At 40.0% G+C, this 27,523-nt stretch overlaps 1 protein-coding gene across 1 annotated transcript in view; it reads left to right on the top strand.

The window, feature by feature from the left end:
• FAM171B (family with sequence similarity 171 member B) overlaps window positions 1-27,523 on the top strand; it is a 403,258-nt gene that overhangs the window by 230,145 nt on the left and 145,590 nt on the right. The window contains exon 4 of the mRNA XM_053712851.1: window positions 2,546-2,704. Within this exon, the coding sequence (XP_053568826.1) occupies window positions 2,546-2,704 (159 nt within the window). The remainder of the gene's footprint in view (window positions 1-2,545; window positions 2,705-27,523) is intronic.

Raw genomic sequence — 27,523 nt, 5'->3', positions numbered from 1 at the left:
GCCCTGGTTTTTTTAATCAGGTCTGATAATTTATTTTCTTTAACTACAGTCACCACGGTACCATATGGTTTCTCCTATGCAAATATTCCTCCTTAACGTCGGTCGAATGACTGGGGTAGGCGGAGCCTAGGAGGGATCATGTGACCAGCTTTGCTGGGCTCTTTGCCATTTCCTGTTGGGGAAGAGAATATCCCACAAGTAAGGATGACGCCGTGGACCGGACACACCGTTGGAGAAAGTAATTTATCAGGTAAACATAAATTCTGTTTTCCTGCACGTTCTCTTATGGCCGGACTGGTGTACATCACCCGTGTGAGACAGGTTGCAGTCTCAGAATTGTGATGTCATCACTTATTATTTAAAGGGCCTCTGTTCAGTATGCTTTTCCCTTGCGTTGTCTCAGACCTGTTTGCGAGTTCCTTTGTATTACCTGGCTGTCTGACGTCTCTTCTGGTTCCTGATTCCTGGCTTGTTCCTGACTCTGCTGTTCTCCTTGTTACTGATTTCGGGTCGTCTGACTACTCGCTTTGGCTCCTGACTTGGCTCGTATGACTACCAGCTATGGCTTTGACTCCTGGCTTGTTATTTAAATTGTGGACTTTTTATTATTTTTTGTTATTAATAAATGTGTAATTATTTTTGCACTTCTCGTCTCAGTCTGATTCCTGGCACCCTGACAAATTGCTTGTCTCAAACAGGAACGCACTATGGCCATCTCGATAGCTCGCAGGACTTGGTATGCCGATCTGATTCAAATGTCCAGTGTTTCTCTGTGGCATCTCCCTCAACTTCCAGATGTATTATCCCAAGGACCCTTCTTTCATCAAAATCTTTAATCTTTCAATTTGACTGCTTGGAGGTGTGATGGTTAATTCTTGCTCAGAGAGGTTTTTCAGACTCAGAGGTTGATACTCTGGTTACCAGTTACTAGGAGGATTTATTACAAGGTATGGAAAATGTAGCTTTTGTGGTGTGTGGAAATAGGTTTTAGTTGTCCTTCTTTTAGAATTCCTAGAATTTCTTCGATTCCTGAAGGATGGCTTAAATTAGGATTGGTCTGCTGGCACTTTGAATGGTCACCTTTCTGCTCTTTCTGTTGTTAAATAGAAAGATTGCTATACTTTCAGATATTCCATATTTTGTTCAGGTGCTTATTAGAATCAGACCAGTCATAAAGCCAAATGCTCCTCCATGGAATCTCAACTTGGTTTTGAGAGTTTTGCAATCTCGTCTGTTTGAGCCTATGCAGGAATTGGACATTTATGTGTGGTCCTGGAAGGTTTTATTTCTGTTGGCCATCTCTTCTTCCAGGAGAAGAGTGTTTGAGTTATCTGCTCTTTCCTGCAATGCGTTGTCTTACGTGCTCATTATTAGTTTGTTAGTTTTTTTTTTTATTAGTTTTTTTTGCCTAAAGTGGTTTCATCAGAGAATATTAACCAGGAAATTGGATATCCTTCGATGTGTCCAAATCCAAGAACAGTTGTTGAATAATTTAGATGTGGGTAGGGCATTTAGTCAGTTTAGTCATCCCTAAAGTTTGTTTATTTTTTCGGGTAAATGGAAGGGACAGAAAGCTGCAGCTGTTTCCTTAGCTTCTTGGCTAAATAGTTTGAGTCAAAATGCTTACTTGGATGCGGAACAGTCTCCTCCTTTTTGTATTACTACTCATTTAACTTGTACAGCATCTACCTCCTGGGCCTTCAAGAATGAGATCAGGTTTGCAAGGCAGCAAATTGCTCGTCTTTACACACTTTTACTAAATTTGGTAATTTTGATTTGTTTGCCTCTGCTAAGGCCTCTTTTGGCAGGAAGATACTTTAGGCTGTTGTTTCTGGTAGATAGGTACCCGTATTCCCTTTTTGGTCCCACCCATTTTTCATAGACTCCACAGTTTGGGTATTATTAGTTCCCAACAGTAAGGAATTATGGACTCTCACCACCTTAAGAAAGAAAACATAATTTATGCTTACCTGATAAATTAAGTTCTTTCTTGGTGGTTAGAGTCCACGAGACCCACCCCATTTGTTTACTTTTGGTGGAAGTTCTTGTTTGCACCTCAGTTACCCTACTTATCTTTCCTACATTCAGTTTCTTCTGTTTTCTTGGCTATATGCCAAACTGGGAGGTACAGGGAAGTGGGAGGGATTAAAAACTCTTGATGTATGGAGTCTTTGCCTCCTCGTGGCCAGGAAATACATTCCAAACAGTAAGGAATTGTGGACTCTCACCACGAAGAAAGAAATTAATTTTTAAGGTAAGCACTCATTATGTTTTTGTTGTAATCAATACATGTTTATGTACTAAAATACAAAAGTTATAACATTTTAAAATTGATTGTGGGTGTCCATTGATGATTCAGTATTATAACATTTTGCTGGAATATTTCTTGGCTGACATATATTTTCCTTAATAATTAATATAAAATTTTACTTTTTTGTACAATAAGTAGTTCTGCAAGTATTCTTAATGCCATGCTCCAAAAATGAAAGGATCTGTTTTTAAGACATGACAACCAATACTTACAAAGGATTATTTTCTGTTTCAGATTCTGAATCACAACCAAGTGTTCAGTTTCCTAAGGATCTGCTAACATTTTACAGCTCTGAAGATATTACAAATATGACTGCGTATCTTACAGTACCACAGCATTTTTTCAAAGTGGATAATTTTATTTACACTACAGGAATTTATTTTAATAAATTAGGTATGTAAAACTATTACTTATTGATGGTTTGTTGCATCTTGTGTGCTTATCAGAATATGTGAACCTTAGTTTTAGTTCATATTATTTTGATTTTGCCTTTGATTGAATAGGCAGCTCTAAATATTCCTGTCAACTACCACTACTTTTTAATACTTTTTAAACTGTCACATACTAGTAATATAGCCCTCCAAATGTGTTTATGTTAAGAAATACAGTTTATAACATTATTTAAACCAGCCATAAGTTAACCACTTTAGTGTCAATGGGCTAGAGGCCCGTACTCGCTGCACCTTTCTTTTTTAGTGTTTTATTAGTGGGTGTCCTACCATTAACATATTTAGAGCCAGATTACAAGTGGCATGCTATTTAGCAGTTTCGCTTGAGTCAAAACATCGCTGAAAGTAAACTTTTAACGTACGCTGGTTAGCGGGTATAATACAAGTTCAAAGTAAATGGTCAGCTTTGCTTGTGCACTAACTTTTAGGACTTTGGTTATCGCTACCTAACGTCTTCTCCCTATTAAATTTAATGCAGCTCACTGAAAAAAAAATCTAAAACTTATCGCTTGCGTGCTAACCCGACACTATTTTAGACCAAGTGCGCTCTACCTGACGTAATTCATATTTTACCAAAAGAACAAAACAAAGTAGATAAAAGAAGTCAATTGGAAAGTATTTTAAAATCACCTCATCTACCTTAAAGGGACACTGAACCCAATTTTTTTTCTTTCGTGATTCAGATAGAACATGCAATTTTAAGCAACTTTCTAATTTACTCCTATTATCAAATTATTTTCATTCTCTTGGTATCCTTATTTGAAATGCAAGAATGTAAGTTTAGATGCCTGCCCATTTTTGGTGAATACACTGTTGTTCTTGCTGATTGGTTGGTAAATTCACCTACCAATAATCAAGTGCTTTCCATGGTGCTGAACCAAAAAAATAGCTTAGATGCCTTCTTTTTGAAATAAAGAAAGCAAGAGAACCAAAAAAAATTGATAATAGGAGTAAATTAGAAAGTTGTTTAAAATTGCATGCTCTATCTGAATCGCGAAAGAAAAAATTTGGGTTCAGTGTCCCTTTAAGTATGAAAGACAAAAATGGGGTTTTATTATGTCCCTTTAAATGTACTCCAGCATATTATATTTTCAGTTACTTGTGAAAGACTGATTGGGCATAATGATTGAGCAAAATGGGATCAATTATGCCAAGATCGGACATTTAATTCAGTGAGCTTAGAGGGCTTAACTAAATAATTTGATGAAAACAGTCATAAAATATTTGCAATTAAAAATAGGAACCTAAAGAAACATAAAACAAAAAATAAATTTCTGTTGTGTTGCTATAGAATAATATATCAGCTAAGTCTAAACATTTTTAAAACTGTTTTACTGCAATTGTTTTTCAATTTTCAAACTTCACCCACCCTCAAGGCAGGATTGACCTACTAGGATACTAGTATATATCCCTGTGGGCCGCAGGAGCTGGGGCTGGCCAGCTACAATTTAAGGGGGTGGTGCTACTGGTGAGGCAGTGCAGCTGTAAAACTTCTCTTCTATTCTCCTCTGAGCTATATGTTTTAAGGGCACAAAGTATTTTCTTGTAAGTTTTATTTCCTAGACATGTACAATTATAGTAGCCCTCCTAATCAAGTCACACTCTGAGACAGAGTGAGACACTGTTAATCAGTGTCTTCTCCAGATCACACTGGATAATCATTTATTTTATAAGGTGGTGAGAGTTCACAAGCCTTGACAAATAGGATTAAAGTCCACCAGGAAAAAGTAAAAAATTATCCAACATATCAAGAGCTTTAATCCCTCCCACTTCCTAATTCCCCATAGTTGAAGTAGTGAGGTGCTGATAAATCGTTGTGGAAAAGGGTTGCTCAAACTACTGTGAGACCCATTCTCCCCTTCAAAGGACTGAGAAGAGGACAGAGGGGTGTAGAGGAGTACCACATATGTAGTAATTAGTTTTTCACTAGCCTGCCACAGGTGTTACTGGGACCGGTCCTTCAGCCTCCTCCTGTTGGCTTTGTCGGGGTATATTCCAATATAGTGAAGTCCTGTTTAGAAACAAATAAGGCAGAAGGATAGAGTTGTACTCACACTCGCTAGAGATATGACTTAGCTCTCAGTTTAAAAGCCCATATTAAACCTTGTCTGTAACAGAAAGGACCGGGATGACATCCAGCTGGTTAAAAAGTGGTTTTTATTATTATAATGAATAAAATCACTCGGGTATGAAAGACTGTCTCAAGAACACAACTGCATTTAGATAACGGTTAAAGGGACAGTCTACACCAGAATTGTTATTGTTTTAAAAGATAGATAATCCCTTTATTACCCATTCCCCAGTTTTGCATAACCAACACAGTTATATTTATATACTTTTTACCTCTGTGATTATCTTGTATCTAAGCCTCTGCAAACTGCCCCTTTATTTCAGTTCTTTTGACAGACTTGCAGTTTAGCCAATCAGTGCTGGCTCCCAGGTAACTTCATGTGCATGAGCACAGTGTTATCTATATGAAACACATGAACTAACACCCTCTAGTGGTGGAAAACTGTTAAAATGCATTCTGAGAAGAGGTGGCCATCAAGGTCCAAGGGCTAAGAAATTAGCATAGGAACCTCCTAGGTTAAGCTTTCAACTAAGAATACCAAGAGAACAAAGCAAAATTGGTGACAAAAGTAAATTGGAAAATTGTTTAAAATCACATGCCCTATCTGAATCATGAAAGTTTATTTTGGACTAGACTGTTCCTTTAACGCTGACAATTCAAGCGTATTCTGTAAAGCGGAGTTTCAGTTCTAAGAGTCAACACCCTCCCAGTGATGCAGGAGTCTTTGCGGCCAATCGTCTTCCCAATGCACGTTTCACCGGGTTACTTCCAGCTTTTTCAAGGATGACATTCTGCTCATGGTGATATCTTTTTATTTGCAATGAGGAATTTCTATTGGTTATCATATGGACCTCCGTTTTGTTGACATGAACACATGTGTGATTATATCTGACTGAGCATTGTTATGAAAAGGGTACTCATAAAAATGGTAAGGTATAAAATGGGCTAATACAAAATACATTTGACTAAAATCACATTTGACAAAATACAATATATCTTATATCAAATACAATACAATTTTAAATGTATTATTAGAAATTGGAATTGCTTATTCGAACCTATGGTTATTATGGCTAAAAATATTACAAATCCATGCATCTAAACCACTACGATACATTTAATGTGGTATGGATTGGTACAATTTAAGAATATTTATTCAGACAAGAAGTTAAAATTACAATCGCAATGAATTTAAGACATACAGATATGAGAACACACACCATATAAACAATATATATATATATATATATATATATATGCCTCATAAAATAAATATTTATAGACGCTAATGTGTCTCTAAAACTCAATCGTCTAGATTACGAGTTTTTTTTATTATGAGGGGTGCGGTACTAACTTGCAAGTTATTGTCACCACTCACTTCCCTACAGCGCTGGTATTACAGGTTTAAAAAAAAACGGCGTTAACAGGCAAAAAGTGAGCGTAGAGCAAAATTGAGCTCCATACCACACTTCAATACCAGCGCTACTGAAAGCTGCGGTGAGCTGGTTTTACGTGCTTGTGCACGATTTCCCCATAGACATCAATGGGGAGAGCCGGATGAAAAAAAACACCTGCAAAAAGGCAGCGTAAAGCTCCGTAACGCAGCCCCATTGATTCCTATGGGAAACAAAATTTATGTTTACACCTAACACCCTAACATGAACCCTGAGTCTAAACACCCCTAATCTTACACTTATTAACCCCTAATCTGCAGCCTCCGACATCGCCGACACCTACATTATACTTATTAACCCCTAATCTGCTGCCCCAACATCGCCGACACCTACATTATATTTATTAACCCCTAATCTCCCGCCCCCAATGTCGCCGCAACCTACCTACACTTATTAACCCCTAATCTGCCGTCCCCAACGTCGCCGCCACTATAATAAACATATTAACCCCTAAACCGCCGTACTCCCGCATCACAAACCCTAGTTCAATATTATTAACCCCTAATCTGCCGCCCCCAACATCGCCGCCACCTACCTACATTTATTAACCCCTAATCTGCCGCCCCCAACGTCGCCGCCACCACTGTACTAAATTTATTAACCCCCTAAACCTAAGTCTAACCCTAACACCCCCTAACTTAAATATAATTAAAATAAATCTAAATAAAACCTACTATCATTACCTAAATAATTCCTATTTAAAACTAATTACTTACCTGTAAAATAAACCCTAAGTTAGCTACAATATAACTAATAGTTACATTGTAGCTAGCTTAGGCTTTATTTTATTTTACAGGCAAGTTTGTATTTATTTTAACTAGGTAGAATAGTTAGTAAATAGTTATTAACTATTTACTAACTACCTAGCTAAAATAAATACAAATTTACCTGTAAAATAAAACCTAACCTTTCTTACCTTAACACCTAATCTTACACTGCAATTAAATCAATTATCTAAATTAAATACAATTACCTAAATTACCACAAAAAAATCACTAAACACTGAAATGATCAGATATTTAAACTATTTACACCTAATCTAATAGCCCTATCAAAATAAAAAAGCCCCCCAAAATAAAAAAAAAACCCTAGCCTAAACGAAACTACCAATAACTATTTTCATTTATCCGGCGCGGAGCGGCTCCATCTTCAAGACATTCGGCGCGGAGCATCCTCTTCAATCGAAGTCTTCTTGCAGAATGCAGGTTCCTTTAAATGACGTCATCCAAGATGGCGTCCCTTGAATTCCGATTGGCTGATAGAATTAAAGGTGCAATCAGCCAATATGATTGAGCTTCAATCCTATTGGCTGATCCAATCAGCCAATATGATTGAGCTCACATTCTATTGGCTGTTCCAATCAGCCAATAGAATGCAAGCTCAATCCTATTGGCTGATTGGAACAGCCAATAGAGTGTGAGCTCAATCCTATTGGCTGATTGCATCAGCCAATATGATGTTTTCACCTTTAATTCCAATTGGCTGATAGAATTTTATCAGCCAATCGGAATTCAAGGGACGCCATCTTAGATGACGTCACTTAAAGGAACCTTCATTCTGCAAGAAGGCTTCGATGGAAGAGTATGCTCCGCGCCGGATGTCTTGAAGATGGAGCCGCTCCGCGCCGGATGGATGAAGATAGAAGATGCTGTCTGGATGAAGACTTCTGCGGGCTTGGATGAAGACTTCGGCCGCTTGGATGAAGACTTCTGCCGGCTTCGATGAGGACTTCTGCCGCTTCGTTGAGGATGGATGTCGGGTCTTCAAAAACTGTAAGTGGATCTTCGGGGGTTAGTGTTAGGCTTTTTTAAGGGTTTATTGGGTGGGTTTTATTTTTAGATTAGGGGTTTGGGCACTTGAAAAAGAGCTAAATGCCCTTTTAAGGGCAATGCCCATCCAAATGCCCTTTTCAGGGCAATGGGGAGCTTAGGTTTTTTTAGTTAGGATTTTATTTGGGGGGTTGGTTGTGTTGGTGGTGGGTTTTACTGTTGGGGGGTTGGTTGTATTTTTTTTTTTTACAGGTAAAAGAGCTGATTTCTTTGGGGCAATGCCCCGCAAAAGGCCCTTTTAAGGGCTATTGGTAGTTTAGTTTAGGCTAGGTTTTTTTTTATTTTGGGGGACTTTTTTTATTTTGATAGGGCTATTAGATTAGGTGTTATTAGTTTAAATATCTGATAATTTCTTTTTTTATTTTGTGTTTTTTTTTGTAATTTAGGTAATTGTATTTAATTTAGGTAATTGATTTAATTGTAATGTAAACTTAGGTGTTAGTGTAAGACAGGTTAGGTTTTATTTTACAGGTACATTTGTATTTATTTTAGCTAGGTAGTTAGTAAATAATTAATAACTATTTAGTAACTATTCTACCTAGTTAAAATAAATACAAAGTTGCCTGTAAAATAAAAATAAACCCTAAGCTAGCTACTATTAGTTATATTGTAGCTAGCTTAGGGTTTATTTTACAGGTAAGTATTTAGTTTTAAATATGAATTATTTAGGTAATGATAGTAGGTTTTGTTTAGATTTATTTTAATTATATTTAAGTTAGGGGGTGTTAAGGTTAGACTTAGATTTAGGGGTTAATAAATTTAGTACAGTGGGGGTGGCAGATTAGGGGTTAATAAATGTAGGTAGGTGGCGGCGATGTTAGGGGCGGCAGATTAGGGGTTAATAATATTTAACTAGTGTTTGCGATGCAGGAGTGCGGCGGTTTAGGGATTAATATGTTTATTATAGTGGCGGCGATGTCCGGAGCGGCAGATTAGGGGTTAACAATTTTTTATTTTTAAAGACACGATGAGTCCATGGATCATCTTCATTACTTATGGGATATTCACCTTCTGGTCAGCAGGAGGAGGCAAAGAGCACCACAGCAGAGCTGTTAAATAGCTCCTCCCTTCCCTCCCACTCCCGTCATTCTCTTTGCCTACGTTAGTGCTAGGAAGAGGTAAAGTTAGGTGTTAGAAAAGATTCTTCAATCAAGAGTTTATTATTTTTAAAGTAGTGCAAGATTGTGCTGCTTTGTTCTAGGGTGTAGCCGTAGTCCATATCAGTCTCTTCAGTAGAGCTTTTGGTGGCTTTAGAGCAATGGGAACATGTGGGACATAATTCTCACTGCGCCTCCCATACATTTATGCTGCCCTTATCCTGATGGCCTAAGTAAACTTAACTTAGGCTTTATCATTTTCCACAGGGCTATGAGAGGGAGAGGACCTCTTAAACCTGCTGGACTGTCCTGCTGTCGGACAGAATTACGGTAAGTGCTGACTTTTTTATTCTGGGAGGATACAAGGCTCAGAGGAAAGTAGGCACTTTAATTATTTACCTATAACATATAAGGCTCAGAAACATGGGGCTCTATATGTTGCGACATCATACTCTCTATGTATGGAGGGTTTTGGACAGCATAAGTACAGGCACTGGGCTGGGAGCTAAGCTTATTTTTCTTGATGGTGTTTTCTCTTGTTAAGTGTGTTCAGTCCACGGGTCATCCATTACTTATGGGATATATTCTCCTTCCCAACAGGAAGTTGCAAGAGAATCACCCAAGCAGAGCTGCTATATAGCTCCTCCCCTCACATGTCATATCTAGTCATTCTCTTGCAACCCTCAACAAAGAAGGAGGTCGCGAGAGGAGCTGGAGTTTTTACTTAACTATTCTTCAATCAAAAGTTTGTTATTTAAAATGGCACCGGAGTGTGCTGTTTTTCTATCTCAGGCAGTATTTGGAAGAAGAAACTGCCTGCGTTTTTTTTTCTATGATCTTAGCAGGCGTAACTAAGATCCACTGGCTGTTCTCGACATTCTGAGGAGTGGGGTAACTTCAGAAACTGGGAATAGCATGCGGGGTCCTCCGCAAATGAGGTATGTGCAGTACTTTATTTTCTGGGAATGTAATTGACTTAGAAAATACTGCTGTTACCGTATGATGTAAGTACAGCCTTAAATGCAGTAGTGGCAACTGGTATCAGGCTGATAAATGTATGCGCAGTCGAGTTATTTTCTAGGGACTAGAATTTGACTGAGACAATACTGTTAACACGGAAATAATACTTAAGCCTTCTCTGCAGTGGTAGCGACTGGTAGCAGGCTTAGTGATAGCTTTGCATGACATTGAAAAATGTTGTTTTTTAATAAAACGTTTACTGGCATGTTATTCGTTTTTGTGAGGTACTTTGGTGATAAATCGCTTTGGGCATGATTTTTTTTCCACATGGCTAACATATTTTTCTGCATGGAAACCGTTATATCAGGGCTCCCACTGTTGTGATTGGAGTGGGAGGGCCCTTGTTTTAGCGCCTTGTTGCGCAGTTAAAATTCTTGCACAGTCTTCCTGCTTCTTCCTCCTTGATCCAGGACGTCTCTAGAGAGCTCAGGGGTCTGCAAATTTCATTTGTGAGGGAGGTAATCAGTCACAGCAGATCTGTGACAGTGTGCTGACTGTGATTAAAAGCGTTAAATCTTAATTGATATCTGTTTTATCCGTTTTGGGTATTGAGGGGTTAATCATCCTTTTGCTAATGGGTGCAATCCTCTGCTAATAATACACTTGTTAAGAATTGTTTAATTATATCTGCATTTTTGAAGCGCTGCAGTGTTTTTTATATTGCTTGTAAACTTATTGAAAGTGATTTCAAAGCTTGTTAGTTTCATTGCTAAGTCTGTTTAAACATGTCTGATTCAGAAGAAACTGTTTGTTCATCATGTTCAAAAGCCAATGTGGAGCCCAATAGAACGATGTGTACCAATTGTATTGATATTGCTTTGAATAAAAGTCAATCTGTACCGATAAAGAAGCTATCACCAGACAACGAGGGGGAAGTTATGCCGCCTAACTCTCCTCACGTGTCAGTACCTGCGTCTCCCGCTCGGGAGATGCGTAGGATTGAGACACCTAGTACATCTAGGCCCTTACAAATAACTTTACATGATATGGCTAATGTTATGAAAGAAGTATTATATAATATGCCCGAATTAAGGGGCAAACGCGATAGCTCTGGGTTAAGGACAGAGCGCGCTGATGACACGAGAGCCATGTCTGATACTGCGTCACAATTTGCAGAACATGAGGACGGTGAGCTTCATTCTGTCGGTGACGGTTCTGATCCGGGGAGACCGGACTCAGAAATTTAAAATTTTAAATTTAAGCTTGAGAACCTCCGTGTGTTACTAGGGGAGGTATTAGCGGCTCTGAATGATTGCGACACGGTGGCAATTCCAGAGAAATTGTGTAGGTTGGATAGATACTATGCGGTACCGGTGTGTACTGACGTTTTTCCTATACCAAAAAGACTTACAGAAATTATAAGTAAGGAGTGGGATAGACCCGGTGTGCCTTTTTCCCCTCCCCCGATATTTAGAAAAATGTTCCCTATAGACGCCACCACACGAGACTTATGGCAGACGGTCCCTAAGGTGGAGGGAGCAGTTTCTACGTTAGCCAAGCGTACCACTATCCCGGTGGAGGATAGCTGTGCTTTCTCAGATCCAATGGATAAAAAATTAGAGGGTTATCTTAAGAAAATGTTTGTTCAACAGGGTTTTATATTGCAGCCTCTTGCATGCATTGCGCCTGTCACGGCTGCAGCGGCATTCTGGTTTGAGTCTCTGGAAGAGGCGATTCGCACAGAGCCGTTGGATGAGGCTTTGAGCAAAGTTAGAACCCTTAAGCAAGCTAATGCGTTTGTTTCAGATGCCGTAGTACATCTAACCAAACTTACGGCTAAAAATTCCGGATTCGCCATACAGGCGCGCAGAGCGCTCTGGCTTAAATCCTGGTCAGCGGATGTAACTTCCAAGTCTAAGCTATTTAACATTCCTTTCAAAGGGCAGACCTTATTCGGGCCCGGCTTGAAGGAAATTATTGCTGACATTACGGGAGGTAAGGGACACGCCCTTCCTCAGGACAGGGCCAAACCAAAGGCCAAACAGTCTAATTTTCGTGCCTTTCGTAACTTCAAGGCAGGAGCAGCATCGACTTCCTCCGCTCCAAAACAGGAAGGAACTACTGCTCGTTACAGACAGGGTTGGAAAGGCAACCAGTCATGGAACAAGGGCAAGCAGGCCAGAAAGCCTACTCCCGCCCCTAAGACAGCATGAAGACAGGGCCCCCTATCCGGAGACGGATTTAGTGGGGGGCAGACTTTCTCTCTTTGCCCGGGCTTGGGCAAGAGATGTGCAGGATCCCTGGACGTTAAAGATTATATCTCAGGGATACCTTCTGGATTTCAAAACCTCTCCTCCACAAGGGAGGTTCCATCTTTCAAGGTTATCGACAAACCTAGTAAAGAGAGAGGCATTTCTACAATGTGTACAAGACCTCTTAATCATGGGAGTGATCCACTCAGTTCCGCGATCGGAACAGGGACAAGGATTTTACTCAAATCTATTTGTGGTTCCCAAAAAAGAGGGAACCTTCAGACCAATCTTGGACTTAAAGGTCTTAAACAAATTCCTAAGGGTACCATCGTTCAAGATGGAAACCATTCGAACCATCCTACCCATGATCCAAGAGGGTCAATATATGACCACGGTGGACTTAAAGGATGCTTACCTTCATATACCGATTCACAAAGATCATTATCGGTACCTGAGGTTTGCCTTTCTAGACAGGCATTACCAGTTTGTGGCTCTTCCCTTCGGGTTAGCCACGGCCCCGAGAATTTTTACGAAGGTTCTGGGCTCACTTCTGGCGGTACTAAGACCACGAGGCATAGCGGTGGCTCCGTACCTAGACGACATTCTGATACAAGCGTCAAGTTTTCAGAATGCAAAGTCTCATACAGAGATAGTTCTAGCATTTCTGAGGTCGCATGGGTGGAAAGTGAATGTGGAAAAGAGTTCTCTGTTACCACTCACAAGGGTTCCTTTTCTAGGGACTCTTATAGATTCTGTAGAGATGAAGATTTACCTGACGGACTCCAGGTTATCAAAGATTCTCAATGCTTGCTGTGTCCTTCATTCCGTTCCAAGCCCATCAGTAGCTCAGTGCATGGAGGTAATCGGCTTAATGGTCACGGCAATGGACATAGTGCCATTTGCGCGCCTGCATCTCAGACCGCTGCAACTATGCATGCTCAGTCAATGGAACGGGGATTACTCAGATCTGTCCCCTTTGCTAAATCTGGACCAGGAGACCAGAGATTCGCTTCTCTGGTGGTTGTCACCGGTTCATCTGTCCAAAGGAATGACCTTTCGCAGGCCAGATTGGACGATTGTAACAACGGATGCCAGCCTTCTAGGCTGGGGAGCAGTCTGGAATTCCCTGAAGGCTCAGGGATCGTGGACTCAGGAGGAGAAACTCCTCCCAATAAACATTCTAGAATTAAGAGCAATATTCAATGCTCTTCCAGCTTGGCCTCAGTTAGCAAAGCTGAGGTTCATCAGATTTCAGTCAGACAATATCACGACTGTGGCTTACATCAATCATCAAGGGGGAACCAGGAGTTCCCTAGCGATGTTGGAAGTCTCGAAGATAATTCGCTGGGCAGAGTCTCACTCTTGCCACCTGTCAGCGATTCACATCCCAGGCGTAGAGAACTGGGAGGCGGATTTCCTAAGTCGCCAGACTTTTCATCCGGGAGAGTGGGAACTTCACCCGGAGGTATTTGCTCAACTGATTCGTCGTTGGGGCGAACCGGATCTGGATCTCATGGCATCTCGCCAGAACGCGAAGCTTCCTTGTTACGGATCCAGGTCCAGGGACCCGGGAGCAGTGCTGGTAGATGCATTAGCAGCCCCTTGGGTTTTCAACATAGCTTATGTGTTTCCTCCATTTCCGTTGCTACCTCGGCTGATTGCCAGGATCAAACAGGAGAGGGCATCGGTAATTCTGATAGCGCCTGTGTGGCCACGCAGGACCTGGTATGCAGACCTAGTGGACTTGTCGTCCTGTCCACCATGGTCTCTTCCTCTGAGACAGGACCTTCTAATTCAGGGTCCTTTCAACCATCCAAACCTAATTTCTCTGAGGCTGACTGCCTGGAAATTGAACGCTTGATTCTCTCAAAGCGTGGGTTTTCGGATTCGGTTATTGATACATTAATACAGGCTCGGAAACCTGTGACAAGAAAAATTTACCATAAGATATGGCGTAAATATTTATATTGGTGCGAATCCAAGAGTTACTCATGGAGTAAGGTTAGGATTCCTAGGATATTAGCTTTTCTACAAGAGGGTTTAGAAAAGGGTTTTTTCCGCTAGTTCGCTAAAGGGACAGATTTCAGCTCTGTCTATTCTTTTACACAAACGTCTGGCAGAGAATCCAGACGTCCAGGCCTTTTGTCAGGCTTTGGCTAGAATTAAGCCTGTGTTTAAAGCTGTTGCTCCTCCGTGGAGCATAAACTTGGTTCTTAAAGTTCTTCAGGGTGTTCCGTTTGAACCACTTCATTCCATTGATATTAAGCTTTTATCTTGGAAAGTTTTGTTTTTGATGGCTATTTCCTCGGCTCGAAGAGTCTCTGAGTTATCTGCCTTACATTGTGATTCTCCTTATCTGATCTTTCATTCAGACAAGGTAGTTCTGCGTACTAAACCTGGGTTTTTACCTAAGGTTGTTTCTAACAGGAATATCAATCAAGAGATTGTTGTTCCATCATTATGTCCTAATCCTTCTTCAAAGAAGGAACATCTTTTGCATAATCTAGACGTGGTCCGTGCTCTGAAGTTCTACTTACAGGCAACTAAAGATTTTAGACAAACTTCTTCTCTGTTTGTCGTTTACTCTGGACAGAGGAGAGGTCAAAAGGCTTTGGCAACCTCTCTCTCTTTTTGGCTTCGTAGCATAATACGTTTAGCCTATGAGACTGCTGGACAGCAGCCTCCTGAAAGAATTACAGCTCATTCCACCAGAGCTGTGGCTTCCACCTGGGCCTTTAAGAATGAGGCCTCTGTTGAACAGATTTGCAAGGCTGCAACTTGGTCTTCACTTCATACTTTTTCCAAATTTTACAAATTTGACACTTTCGCTTCTTCGGAGGCTGGTTTTGGGAGAAAGGTTCTACAGGCAGTGGTTACTTCTGTTTAATGTTCCTGCCTTGTCCCTCCCATCATCCGTGTACTTGGCTTTGGTATTGGTATCCCATAAGTAATGGATGACCCGTGGACTGAACACACTTAACAAGAGAAAACATAATTTATGCTTACCTGATAAATTTATTTCTCTTGTAGTGTGTTCAGTCCACGGCCCGCCCTGTCTTTTTAAGGCAGGTTCTAAATTTTAAAATTATAACTCCAGTCACCACTGCACTTTATAGTTTCTCCTTTCTCGTCTTGTTTCGGTCGAATGACTGGATATGACATATGAGGGGAGGAGCTATATAGCAGCTCTGCTTGGGTGATCCTCTTGCAACTTCCTGTTGGGAAGGAGAATATATCCCATAAGTAATGGATGACCCGTGGACTGAACACACTACAAGAGAAATAAATTTATCAGGTAAGCATAAATTATGTTTTTTTTCCCCCTAACGGTTTATTTTACTTGTGAAGCCTGTCGGGTTGTATGTGTTTAGTAACGCCCACGATGGGCGGGGCTATCGTTTCACGCGCTTCCTCTAAGCTGCGCACTATTCAGCCTTGTCTGGTATGTCATGGACGTCTGAACAGCATCACACTAGAACCGTATGGTTTTTGCATAATTAGACCAAGCGGTTTTAGCGCTATAGAGGCCTTATCATCCGGATCGCTACAAATATAGCAGTGAGCCCGGTTGGTAGGTAGGCGCCTCAGCAGAGCTGCTGAGGTGTAAGGGGGTCTGAATTTTACTTTATTTAGCTGAGGATACGTTCTTTTTTCTTAATGCAGTAAAATAGTTTCCTTTTAAAATTTAAACACACAGTAACGGTTTAGATTATAAAGATTTTTTTGAGTTAAAGTAATTTGATTACCTTATAATTAGTTTTTTGGGGGGACATTTTTCTTCCTGCAAGTAAAAAAGTTTTCTTTTAAATTTTAAAGGGACAGTAATGTTTTATTGTAATTTTTTTTTTTTTGTTTAAAAGTAAAGTTTTATTACATTGTCATTTTATTGTGCTTCAGTATGGACATAGGAGCCGTTCAAAATGTTACTTGCTCCATGTGTTTGGATGCCAATGTGGAACCACATATCCCTTTCTGTCCCTCATGTATTGAGAGGGCTTTAAGTTATAGGGAAAAGATTTTTCATGAGCAAAATTTTTCAAAAGCGGATGCTTCTCAGAAGTCTAATGACGAGATTCAGAGTATGCCGCAGCTTTCTCCCCAAGCGTCCCAAACTTTAACGCCCACACAAGCAGTGCCCTCTACTTCTGCTCTAGCGCCTGCTAGAGTTACCTTAAAAGACATAGCTGCGCTTATGTCTTCCACAATTACTGATGGGTTGTCTGCTTTTCCTATGCTAGAAGGCAAACGTAAGAGGAAAGACCCCCATGCTGTTAGTGAGGTTTCTGATGCAATGGTGGCAATCTCGGATGTACCCTCCCAGGGAACTGAGATGGAGGGTATTGAGGTTCCATCGGAAGGCAAAATTTCAGACTCAGAAAGTTCATTGCCTTTGACTGATTCAGAGGTTGTATCTTTCAGGTTTAAACTAGAACACCTCCGTCTGTTACTCAGGGAGGTTTTGGTTACTTTAGACGACTGTGATTCCACAGTAGTGGTCGCTCCTGCAAAGTCGAGTAAATTGGACATATATTTTGAAGTTCCTTCTTACTCAGACGTTTTTCCAGTGCCAAAGCGAGCTTCGGAGATTGTTTCTAAGGAATGTGAGAGACCAGGTATTCCCTTCTCTCCCTCTCCTATTTTCAAAAGGGGCTATTTCCACCTTAGCCAAGAAAACTACTATTCCCATTGAGGATAGTTGTGCTTTTAAAGATCCCATGGACAAGAAGTTAGAGGGTCTACTTAAAAAGATTTATGTTCACCAGGGTCTGCTACTGCAGCCAGCTGCGTGCATTGCTACCGTCACTAGTGCGGCAGCTTTTTGGTTTGATGCTCTGTCTGAGTCTCTCAGGACTGAGACTTCCTCAGAGGAGATCCAAGATAGGATTAAAGCTCTGAAGTTAGCTAATGCTTTTATTACGGACTCTTCTCTGCAAATTACTAAATTGGCAGCTAAAAGTTCGGGGTTCTCTATCTTAGCCCGCAGAGCTTTATGGTTAAAACCTTGGTCTGCGGACGTGTCATCTAAGTCTAAGCTTCTAGCGATTCCTTACAAGGGGAAGACCTTGTTTGGACCTGGCCTGACGGAAATTATTTCTGTTATCACAGGAGGTAAGGGTCATCTCCTTCCTCAGGATTAGAGAAACAAGCAAAAAGGACGACAAAGTAATTTTCGTTCCTTTCGAAATTTCAAGGGAAATTCTTTCTCTTCCTCTTCTAAACCGGAACAATCTAAACTTACTTGGAGACCCAACCCGTCTTGGAACAAGGGTAAACAATCCAAGAAGCCTGCTGTTGAATCCAAAACAGCACGAAGGGCATGCCCCCGATCCGGGACTGGATCTGGTAGGAGGCAGACTTTCCTTCTTTGCTCAGGCTTGGGTTCGGGACGTTCAGGATCCCTGGACAATAGAAAAAGTGTCTCAGGAATACAAACTGGAGTTCAAAAATGTTCCTCCCAGAGGAAGGTTTCTTCTTTCAAGATTATCTGCAGACCAGATAAAGAAGAGTTTAAACAAATTTCTCAGAGTTCCGTCATTCAAGATGGAAACTATTTGTACCATTCTTCCATTAATCCAGGAGGGTCAATTTATGACGACAGTGGATTTAAAGGATGCTTATCTACATGTTCCTATCCACAGAGATCATCACAGGTTCCTGAGGTTTGCTTTTCTAGACAAACACTTCCAGTTCGTGGCTCTTCCTTTCGGGCTTGCCACGGCCCCCAGAATTTTCACAAAGGTTCTGGGGTCTCTACTGGCGGTTCTAAGGCGGCGAGGCATTGCGGTGGTGCCTTATCTGTACGATATTTTAATCCAGGCACCATCTTTTCAACAAGCAAAATCTCATACCGACATGGTGCTATCCTTCCTGAGAGCTCACAGGTGGAAGGTAAATCTGGAAAAGAGTTCCTTAATCCCGAATGCAAGGGTGGCTTTCTTGGGAACTTTAATCGATTCTATATCTATGAGGAGTTTTCTGACAGAAGTCAGGAAATTAAAGATTCTCGATACCTGCCAAGTCCTTCAGTTCACTCCTCGGCCGTCAGTGGCCCAGTGCATGAAAGTAATCGGACTGATGGTGGCGGCAATGGACATCATCCCGTTTGCTCAGTTCCACCTCAGACCTCTGCAGTTAAACATGCTCAGACAGTGGAATGGAGATTATGCAGACTTGTCCCCTCGAATAACCCTGGAACAGGAGACGAGGGACTCAGTTCAATGGTGGTTGTCTCTGGATTATCTATCCCAGGGAACCTGCTTTCGCAGACCGTCCTGGGTGATTGTGACAACAGACGCCAGCCTTCTAGGGTGGGGAGCTGTCTGAGGTTTCCTAAAGGCTCAGGGAGTGTGGATCTTCAATGCTCTGAAGCCTCGGCCCAGTTTATCAGATTCCAATCGGAAAACATAACTTCATTGGCTTACATCAATCATCAGGGAGGAACGAGGAGTTCCTTAGCGATGACCGAGGTAACCAAGATAATTTGATGGGGGGGAGGCCCATTCTTGCTATCTGTCGGCGATCCACATCCCAGGAGTGGACAACTGGGAAGCAGACTTTCTGAACAGGCAGACTTTTCATCCGGGAGAGTGGGAACTCCATCCGCAAGTGTTCTCCAACCTGATTCTCAAATGGGGTCGGCCGGAGTTAGATCTCATGGCATCTCATCAGAATGCCAAGCACCCGAGATACGGGTCGAGGTCCAGGGATACCCAGGCAGAACTGATAGATGCTCTAGCGGTTCCTTGGTCCTTCAGCCTTGCATACCTATTTCCTCCGTTTGCGCTTCTTCCTCGGGTCATTGCTCGAATCAGACAGGAGACGGCGTCAGTGATTCTTATTGCTCCGGCTTGGCCTCGCAGGATTTGGTATGCAGATCTGGTGGAAATGTCATCTCTGCCACCTTGGAGACTTCCGTTGAGGAAGGACCTTCTGATTCAAGGACCGTTCCTTCACCCAAATCTAGTTTCTCTGAAGCTGACTGCTTGGAGATTGAACGCTTAATTTTATTTAAGCTGGGGTTTTCTGAATCGGTCATAGAGACCATGATTCAGGCTCGTAAGCCTGTGACTAGAAAGATTTACCATAACATTTGGCGTAAATACCTTTATTGGTGTGAATCCAAGGCAGTGCTTCCAAACTGTGTGTCGGGACACACTAGTGTGTCGGCAGCAGTGTGTAGGTGTGTCCCTGCTTCAGCACAATTTTTTTTAATATTTTTTTTTTGGTTTCTGACTTTCCGCCTGCCTGCTATGCATATCACATGGTTGACACGTGATTGATACCTTGTGGGTCACAGATCCTCTTATCCAATTGGCGCAGCTCAGTGGGAACTGAAACTATTGCCATTGGCGGCTTTGGCAGCACATTGGCTCCTGACTGCACGTGTAGTCTCCTTAATTGGCTGGTGACTGCAAGTGTAGTCAGTGAGTGGGACAGCAGTGTGTTTGCAGTGCGGGCAGTAGTCAATCGGACTCACCGAGCTCTGAGGGTGGCAGCTTAAATGCTGAGCTGAAGACAGAAGTCAGTGGGGGGTTTTTGCAACTAGCTCCCAGTAGTGCATTGCTACTCCTGCTCTTCATATATGGATAGGAAGTGGAAGCTTAAGAAATGCTTGATGATGAAATGCGAGTGTCTTTATCTAATATTCCACCAAATATTCAGAAATTGTGTTCATCCCATCAACTTCATAAATCCCATTAAAATAGTAAGTAGCTATTGGTGTTATTAAACTTTTTTTAATTCTTGCACATACATACTGTTACTTGTAAATACATATTATTATTATATAATTTATGTATGTGTCCGTATCTCTTAAAACAAGTTAGTTTAACCTCCTTTTTGCAAGTACAACTAAATTACTGTGTCGCGAAATGATGTAGGTCTAAAAAGTGTGTCACCAACATGAAAAGTTTGGAAAGCTCTGATCCAAGGGCTACTCATGGAGTAGGGTTAGGATACCTAGAATTTTGTCTTTTCTCCAAGAAGGTTTGGAGAAGGGTTTATCGACGACTTCCCTAAAGGGTCAAATCTTAGCTTTATCTGTCTTGTTACACAAAAGTCTGGCGGATGTTCCAGATGTTCAGTCATTCTGTCAGGCCTTGGTCAGGATCAGGCCTGTGTTCAAACCACTCCTCCTTGTAGTCTTTATTTAGTTCTCAAAGTTATTCAAGGGGTTCCGTTTGAGCCTATGCATTCCTTAGATATTAAGTTGTTATCTTGGAAAGTTTTATTTCTTGTTGCTATTTCTTCAGCTCATAGAGTGTCCGAGCTCTCGGCGTTGCAATACACTTCTCTTTATCTTATTTTCCATTCAGATAAGGTAGTTTTATGTACTAAACTAGGTTTTCTTCCTAAGGTTGTTTCAGATAGGAACATTAATCAGGAAATTGTGTGTCCTAATCCTTCTTCTCAGAAAGAATGTCTTCTGCACAATTTGGGCGTGGTCCGTGCTTTAAAATTTTATTTACACGCGACTAAGGACTTAGTCGCTTGTAAAGTCCTCTTCTTTGTTTGTAATTTTCTCTGGAAAATGTAGGGGTCAGAAAGCTACGGCTACCTCTCTTTCTTTTTGGCTGAAGAGTATCATCCGTTTTGCATATGAGACTGTCGGACAGCAGCCTCCTGAGAGAGTTACGGCTCATTCCACTATGACTGTTGCTTCCTCATGGGCATTCAAAAATTAAGCTTCTGTGGAACAGATTTGCAAGGCTGCAACTTGGTCCTCTCTTCACACTTTTTCAAAATTCTATAAATTTAATACTTTTGCCTCGGCTGAGGCGCTTTTGGGAGAAAGGTTCTTCAAGCAGTGGTGCCTTCTGTTTAGGTTCCCTTTCTTGTCCCTCCCTTATCATCTGTGTACTCTAGCTTGGGTATTGTATCACATAAGTAATGAAGATGATCTGTGGACTCATCGTGTCTTTAAAAGAAAAGAAAATTTATGCTTACCTGATAAATATGTTTCTTTTTAGACACGATGAGTCCACGGCCCGCCCTGTTCTTTTAGACAGGTTGTTAATTATTATAAACTTCAGGCACCTCTGCACCTTGGCTTTTCCTTTCTCTTCCTAACTTCGGTCGAATGACTGGAGTGGGAGGGAAAGGAGGAGCTATTTAACAGCTCTGCTGTGGTGCTCTTTGCCTCGTTCTGCTGACCAGGAGGTGAATATCCCATAAATAATGAAGATGATCCGTGGACTCATCGTGTCTAAAAAGAAACAAATTTATCAAGTAAGCATAAATTTTCTTTTTATTGTTTGTGATGCGGGAGGGCCTCGGTTTAGGGGTTAATAGGTAGTTTATGGGTGTTAGTGTACTTTTTAGCACTTTAGTTATGAGTTTTATGCTACAGCTTTGTAGCTTTAAACCCATAACTATTGACTTTCAGTTTACGTTATGGATCTTGAAGTTTTAGGCTGTACCGCTCACTTTTTTGCCTCCCAGGCAGACTCGTAATCCCGGTGCTATGGAAATCCCATTGAAAAAGGACTTTTTGAAAGCTGCAGTAAGTACGTTGCGTTACGGCCAAAAAAGTGTGCAGTGCAGCTAAACCTGCAAGACTCGTAATACCAGCGGTAGTGAAAAAGAGCCATAACGCTGCTTTTTCACTCATACCGCAAAACTCGTAATCTAGCCGAATGTTTTTTACTGATTTAGAAAAATATGTGTAAATTTCTTATATGAAAATATCCGATATAAGGGAAACAAACCTACTTATGAAGAATTATGAAAAGATATTAATCTGACTCTCTATCCACTACACTAATGATCATTTGTAGTTTTCAAAAGAATTATAGATCACAATATAGGACTATGAGCTTCAATTTTATAATTTCTAAAACGGAAACTATTACAAAATATTATCAACATATAAGATATAAAAATAGTATCTATGGAAAAAATGTATATAAAAATGATAAAAATATATAAAAAAAATAATAAAAAAAATATATGCAATAAATGAAAAATATTGTAAAAATATATTTCTTTTTAAATTAAAAATGGCAAAGCTCAAAATCCTAGTTGAGATCATTGAAAATTAAAGTATTTAATTCAAAAAGCCAATGCATTTAAGTTTGTACTAACATTTTAAACGATTTCCTCCTCTCCAATGTGGAAAAACTATTTTGATGCCTAAAAATTTGATAATGTCATTCGGATTGTTGTTATTCTTTTTTCTAAAATGGTCAGATACTGAATGTTTATCAAATCCTTTTCTGATGTTGTTCACATGTTCCCTAAACCTGGTTCCTAGGGTTCTTGTGGTTCTTCCTACATATTGTAGATGGCAAGAGCATGCTAAGAGATAAATTACGTTTTTAGACGTGTAATTATTTGATTGATGTCATAATTTTTATTTCTATTGTGTGTTGAAGTAAAACTTCTAATATTTATTTCTTGGTTTGCAAAACTTTTGCAGCCCATACACCAGCCACATTTATAGAAACCTTTTAAACCTTGGGCCAACCAGGTGCTTTTCAAATAATTTTTAAAAAAACTTCTTGTATTTTTATCTTTGCTATTTGGTACATGTTTGAATACAATTTTAGGTTTGTTTTCTAAAATGTTATCCAACCCGCTGTCTTTTTAAAAAAATATTCCAGTGTTTGTTAATTATGCCAATTAGTTCTTAATTTTGGGCACAATAATTGAGTACTATAAGTCCAATTGTATTTTCCTTATGTAATGGGTCCTGTCTCTCCTTCTATTTGAGTATCTCTTTTCTATCAATTCCACCTATTTCTATGATGGCTTTATCAATTTCTTGTTTGTCATAGTTTTTTTCTAGAATTCTTTTTTTGAAAACTTTGGCTTGTTGAAAAAACTCTTGTTTATTGTTACAGTTGCGTCTTAATCTGTATATTTGTCCTTTGGGGACATTTTTTAACTATCGGTTTAGATGGCAACTGTTCAATTCAATATAATTGTTGACATCAACTGGTCGAAATAATTTCTAGTGTTGATATTGTCATTTTCTATTTAGATTTCTAAGTCCAAGAAATCTGGCTACTCTCCCAATTCAATAGAATATGCCAATCATTCGAATTGAGGTGTAGCATAACATTTTTTAGGTCTTCAATGTACCTTCTATAGGTCACCAGGTTTGCACTCCAGCTATTGTTAGTATAAATATATAGTTCTTCCCAAACTGCCATATAAATATTGGCATAACTGGGTGCAAACCTGATGCCCATAGCAGTACCACTGACCTGTAAATAGTGTTTTCCATCAAAACAAAAGGAATTAGAATCCAAAATCAATTCAATACCTTCTAATAGAAATTCAAGTTGGTCTTTGTTTAATGTAGGATTATTGCCTAATATGTTGTTTACTGCTTGTAGGCCTTTCTGTTTATTGATTATTGTGTAAAGTGACAAGGCATCTGCTGTGACCAGCCACCAAGTTGTTTCCCATTTAATTTCATTCAGAATTTGTAAGATGTTTAAGGTGTCTTTTAAATAAGCTTTTGTCTAAATTGCATAAGGTTGTAATAATTTGTCTATATAGAAAGATAAGTTGCTTTTTAATGAGTCTACTCCCAACACTATGGGTGATTTTATTCATTGTAATAATAAAAAACACTTTTTAACCAGATGGATGTCTTCCCCGTCTTTTCGATTACAGACAAGGTTTAATATCCTACCCTAAACAGGACTTCACTATGTTTGTTTCCTTTTTTTAAGGACACCTACATGGAAGATCCCAGTATGTATATCCTATTTTTGTGCACTTAGCACATTTTCTTTTTGTATTTTGGACTTTTTTGTGTTTTAACCGGATTCTCATTGTTTTGTTAACTCTTTTTGTCGGGGTATCAACCTCCTATGCAAGATCCTAGAGTTATCTAACTTAAATTGGCTCATATACTGGATGCAGGACACATGCTGCTGTGTAAGCACAATAGAGTGGGTGTTTGAGAGGTAAGTACATGCTATACACTCACAGGCTCAGGGGACATGCCTTACTATGTGCACACATGTATATGAGGTAAAATATCGGGGACAAGTTTATGTTTTACTTTTTCGGGAGCTACTATGTGAGGTCTTTCTTTATTCACTATGGAGAGACTGCATGGGAGCATTCCTGGCAAAAATATTTTTGTTTAAAATATGTATGGGTTAGCGCTGCTGTTATTTTTATCTATAGGCACCAGACAAAAATCTTTGTTTTTCCTCCTGAGCAATTTTGTAGTAGTTGGGTCGAAAGTATTGCATACGAACCACCCTTGCGAAGGGCAGTGTTCCTCTCCTTTGAGTTCTCACTTAAGTAAATTGGATTTCCTTCCATAAGGCAGGAAGAGTCCACGACTTCATTCCTTACTGTTGGGAAATACAACACCTGGCCACTAGGAGGAGGCAAAGACACCCCAGCAAAAGGCTTATATATCCCTCCCACTTCCCCTATCCCCCAGTCATTCTTTGCCTTTCATCACTATAGGAAGTTGCAGAGAAGTGTCAGAAGATTTGGTTAGTCCTGTAATGGGTATGTTCCCTTCAAGAATAGACTGGAGTTTTAAGTAATCATATCAACCTCTCAGTGAGAGAATTGATGAAAGTCTTGAGATGCAGGGAAATTTGCAGGGAAATTTTTTCTGCAAATTTTTTCTACAAACCCATCCACATGTCGCCTAACAGCTCCTGAGCAATCAGTTCTTGCTGTTCCACTCTCAAGTCCATGTCAGAGCGTCGCTGCAAGACTGTCACACTTAAAAGACTGTGCCTGTTCCACAGCATGATCCTGGAGGGTAAGACCATTTTATATATACATTTTTGCTATACAGCAAGTCCATGTCAGAGCATCGCTGCAAAACTGTCAGACTTGAGAGGCTGTACCTGTTCCACAGCATGGATCCTGGAGGGTAAGACCATTTTATATATACATTTTTGCTATACAGGGTCACAAACTTGTACTGTGACTTTGGGTGCAGAGGTACAAACCAATAACTGTTTGCTATATCAAGGCTTAAATCATGCACGATTTCGCCATAGACATCAATGGGGAGAGCCAGCAAAAAAATAGGCCTAACACCTGCGATCGCGGAAACAAAAGCTCCGTAACGCAGCCCCATTGATGTCTATGGGGAAAGAAAAAGTTACCTTTAAATCTAACACGTCTAAACACCCCTAATCTGCTGCCCGTAACATCGCCGCCACCTACATAAAACTATTAACCACTAATCTGCCACCCTTAACATCGCCGCCACATAAATAAAACTATTAACCACTAATCTGCTGCCCTAACATCGCCGCCACTTACATTACAGTTATTAACCCCTAAACCGCATTGCAAACACTATTTAAATATTATTAACCCCTAATCTGCAATCCACCCACACCACCGCTATAATAAACCTATTAACCCCTAAACCTAACCCTAATGTAACCCTAACATAACCCTAACACCCCCTAACTTAAATATAATTAAAATAAATCTAAATTAAAGTTACAATTATTACCTAAATAATTCCTATTTAAAACTAAATACATATTTACCTGTAAAATAAACCTAAGCTAGCTACAATATAACTAATAGTTATATTGTAGCTATCTTAGGTTTTATTTTTATTTCACAGCTAAGTTTGTATTTATTTTAACTAGGTAGACTAGTTTATATTTATTAACTATTTACTAGCTACCTAGTTAAAATAAATACAAACTTACCTGCGAAATAAAACCTAACCTGCCTTACATTAAAACCTAACATTGCAATAAAATGAAATAAATTAAATTAATAAAATACATTTATCTAAATTACAAAAAAATAAACACTAAATTACACAAAATAAAAAACGAAATTATCAAAAATAAAAAAGAATTACTCCTAATCTAATAGCCCTATCAAAATAAAAAAGCCCCCCAAAATAAAAAACCCATAGCCTACACTAAACTGCCAATTGCCCCAAGGAAATCAGCTCTTTTACCTGTAAAAAAATACAAACAACCCCTCAACAGTAAAACTCACCACCCACACAACCAAATCCCCCAAATAAAAACCTATCTAAATAAAGCTAAGCTCCCCATTGGCCTGAAAAGGGCATTTGGATGGGCATTGCCCTTAAAAGGGCATTTAGCTCTTTTACTGCCCAAACCCTAAGCTAAAAATAAAACCCACCCAATAAACCCTTAAAAAAAAAAACTAACACTAACCCCCCGACGATCCACTTACAGTTTTCGAAGACCGGACATCCATCCTCATCTAGGCGGCAGAAGTCTTTATCCATGCGGGCAGAAGTCTTCCTCGAAGCCGGCAGAAGTCTTCATCCAAGCGGGCAGAAGTCTTCATTCAGACGGCATCTTTTATCTTCATCCATCCGGCGCGGAGCGGGTCCACTTCAAGACATCCGGCGCGGAGCACCCTCTTCTTCCAATGGTCAACGAAGTATGAAGTTTCCCTTTAAGGTACGTCATCCAAGATGGCGTCCCTTACATTTCGATTGGCTGATAGAATTCTATCAGCCAATAGAAATTAAAGGGCAAGAAATCCTATTGGCTGTTGCAATCAGCCAATAGGATTGAGCTTTCATCCTATTGGCTGATCCAATCATTCTTAAAAGCCAACGAAGTGGAGACTGATCTAGTAGAATGAGCTTTAATTCTCTGAGGCGGGGCCTGACCCGACTCCAAATAAGCCTGATGAATCAAAAGTTTTAACCAAGATTCCAAGGAAATGGCAGAAGCCTTCTGACCTTTCCTAGAACCAGTAAAGATAACAAATAGACTAAAAGTCTTCCTGAAATCGTTAGTAGCTTCAACATATTATTTCAAAGCTTTTACCACATCTAAAGAATGTAAGGATCTCTCCAAATTATTCTTAGGATTAGGACACAAAGAAGGGACAACAATTTCTCTATTAATGTTGTTAGAATTCACAACCTTAGGTAGAAATTTAAATGAAGTCCGCAAAACTGCCTTATCCTGATGGAAAATCAGAAAAGGAGATTCACAAGAAAGAGCAGATAATTCAGAAACTCTTCTAGCAGAAGATATGGCCAAAAGCAACAACATGTCCAAAGAATGCATAGGCTCAAACGAAGGAGCCTGTAAAGCCTTCAAAACCAAATTAAGACTCCAAGAAGGAGAGATTGATTTAATGGCAGGCTTGA

This window comes from Bombina bombina, chromosome 1 (genome assembly GCF_027579735.1).
Source record: "Bombina bombina isolate aBomBom1 chromosome 1, aBomBom1.pri, whole genome shotgun sequence".
Taxonomy (NCBI): Eukaryota; Metazoa; Chordata; class Amphibia; order Anura; family Bombinatoridae; genus Bombina; species Bombina bombina.
This window is presented reverse-complemented; position numbering and strand designations above follow the sequence as displayed.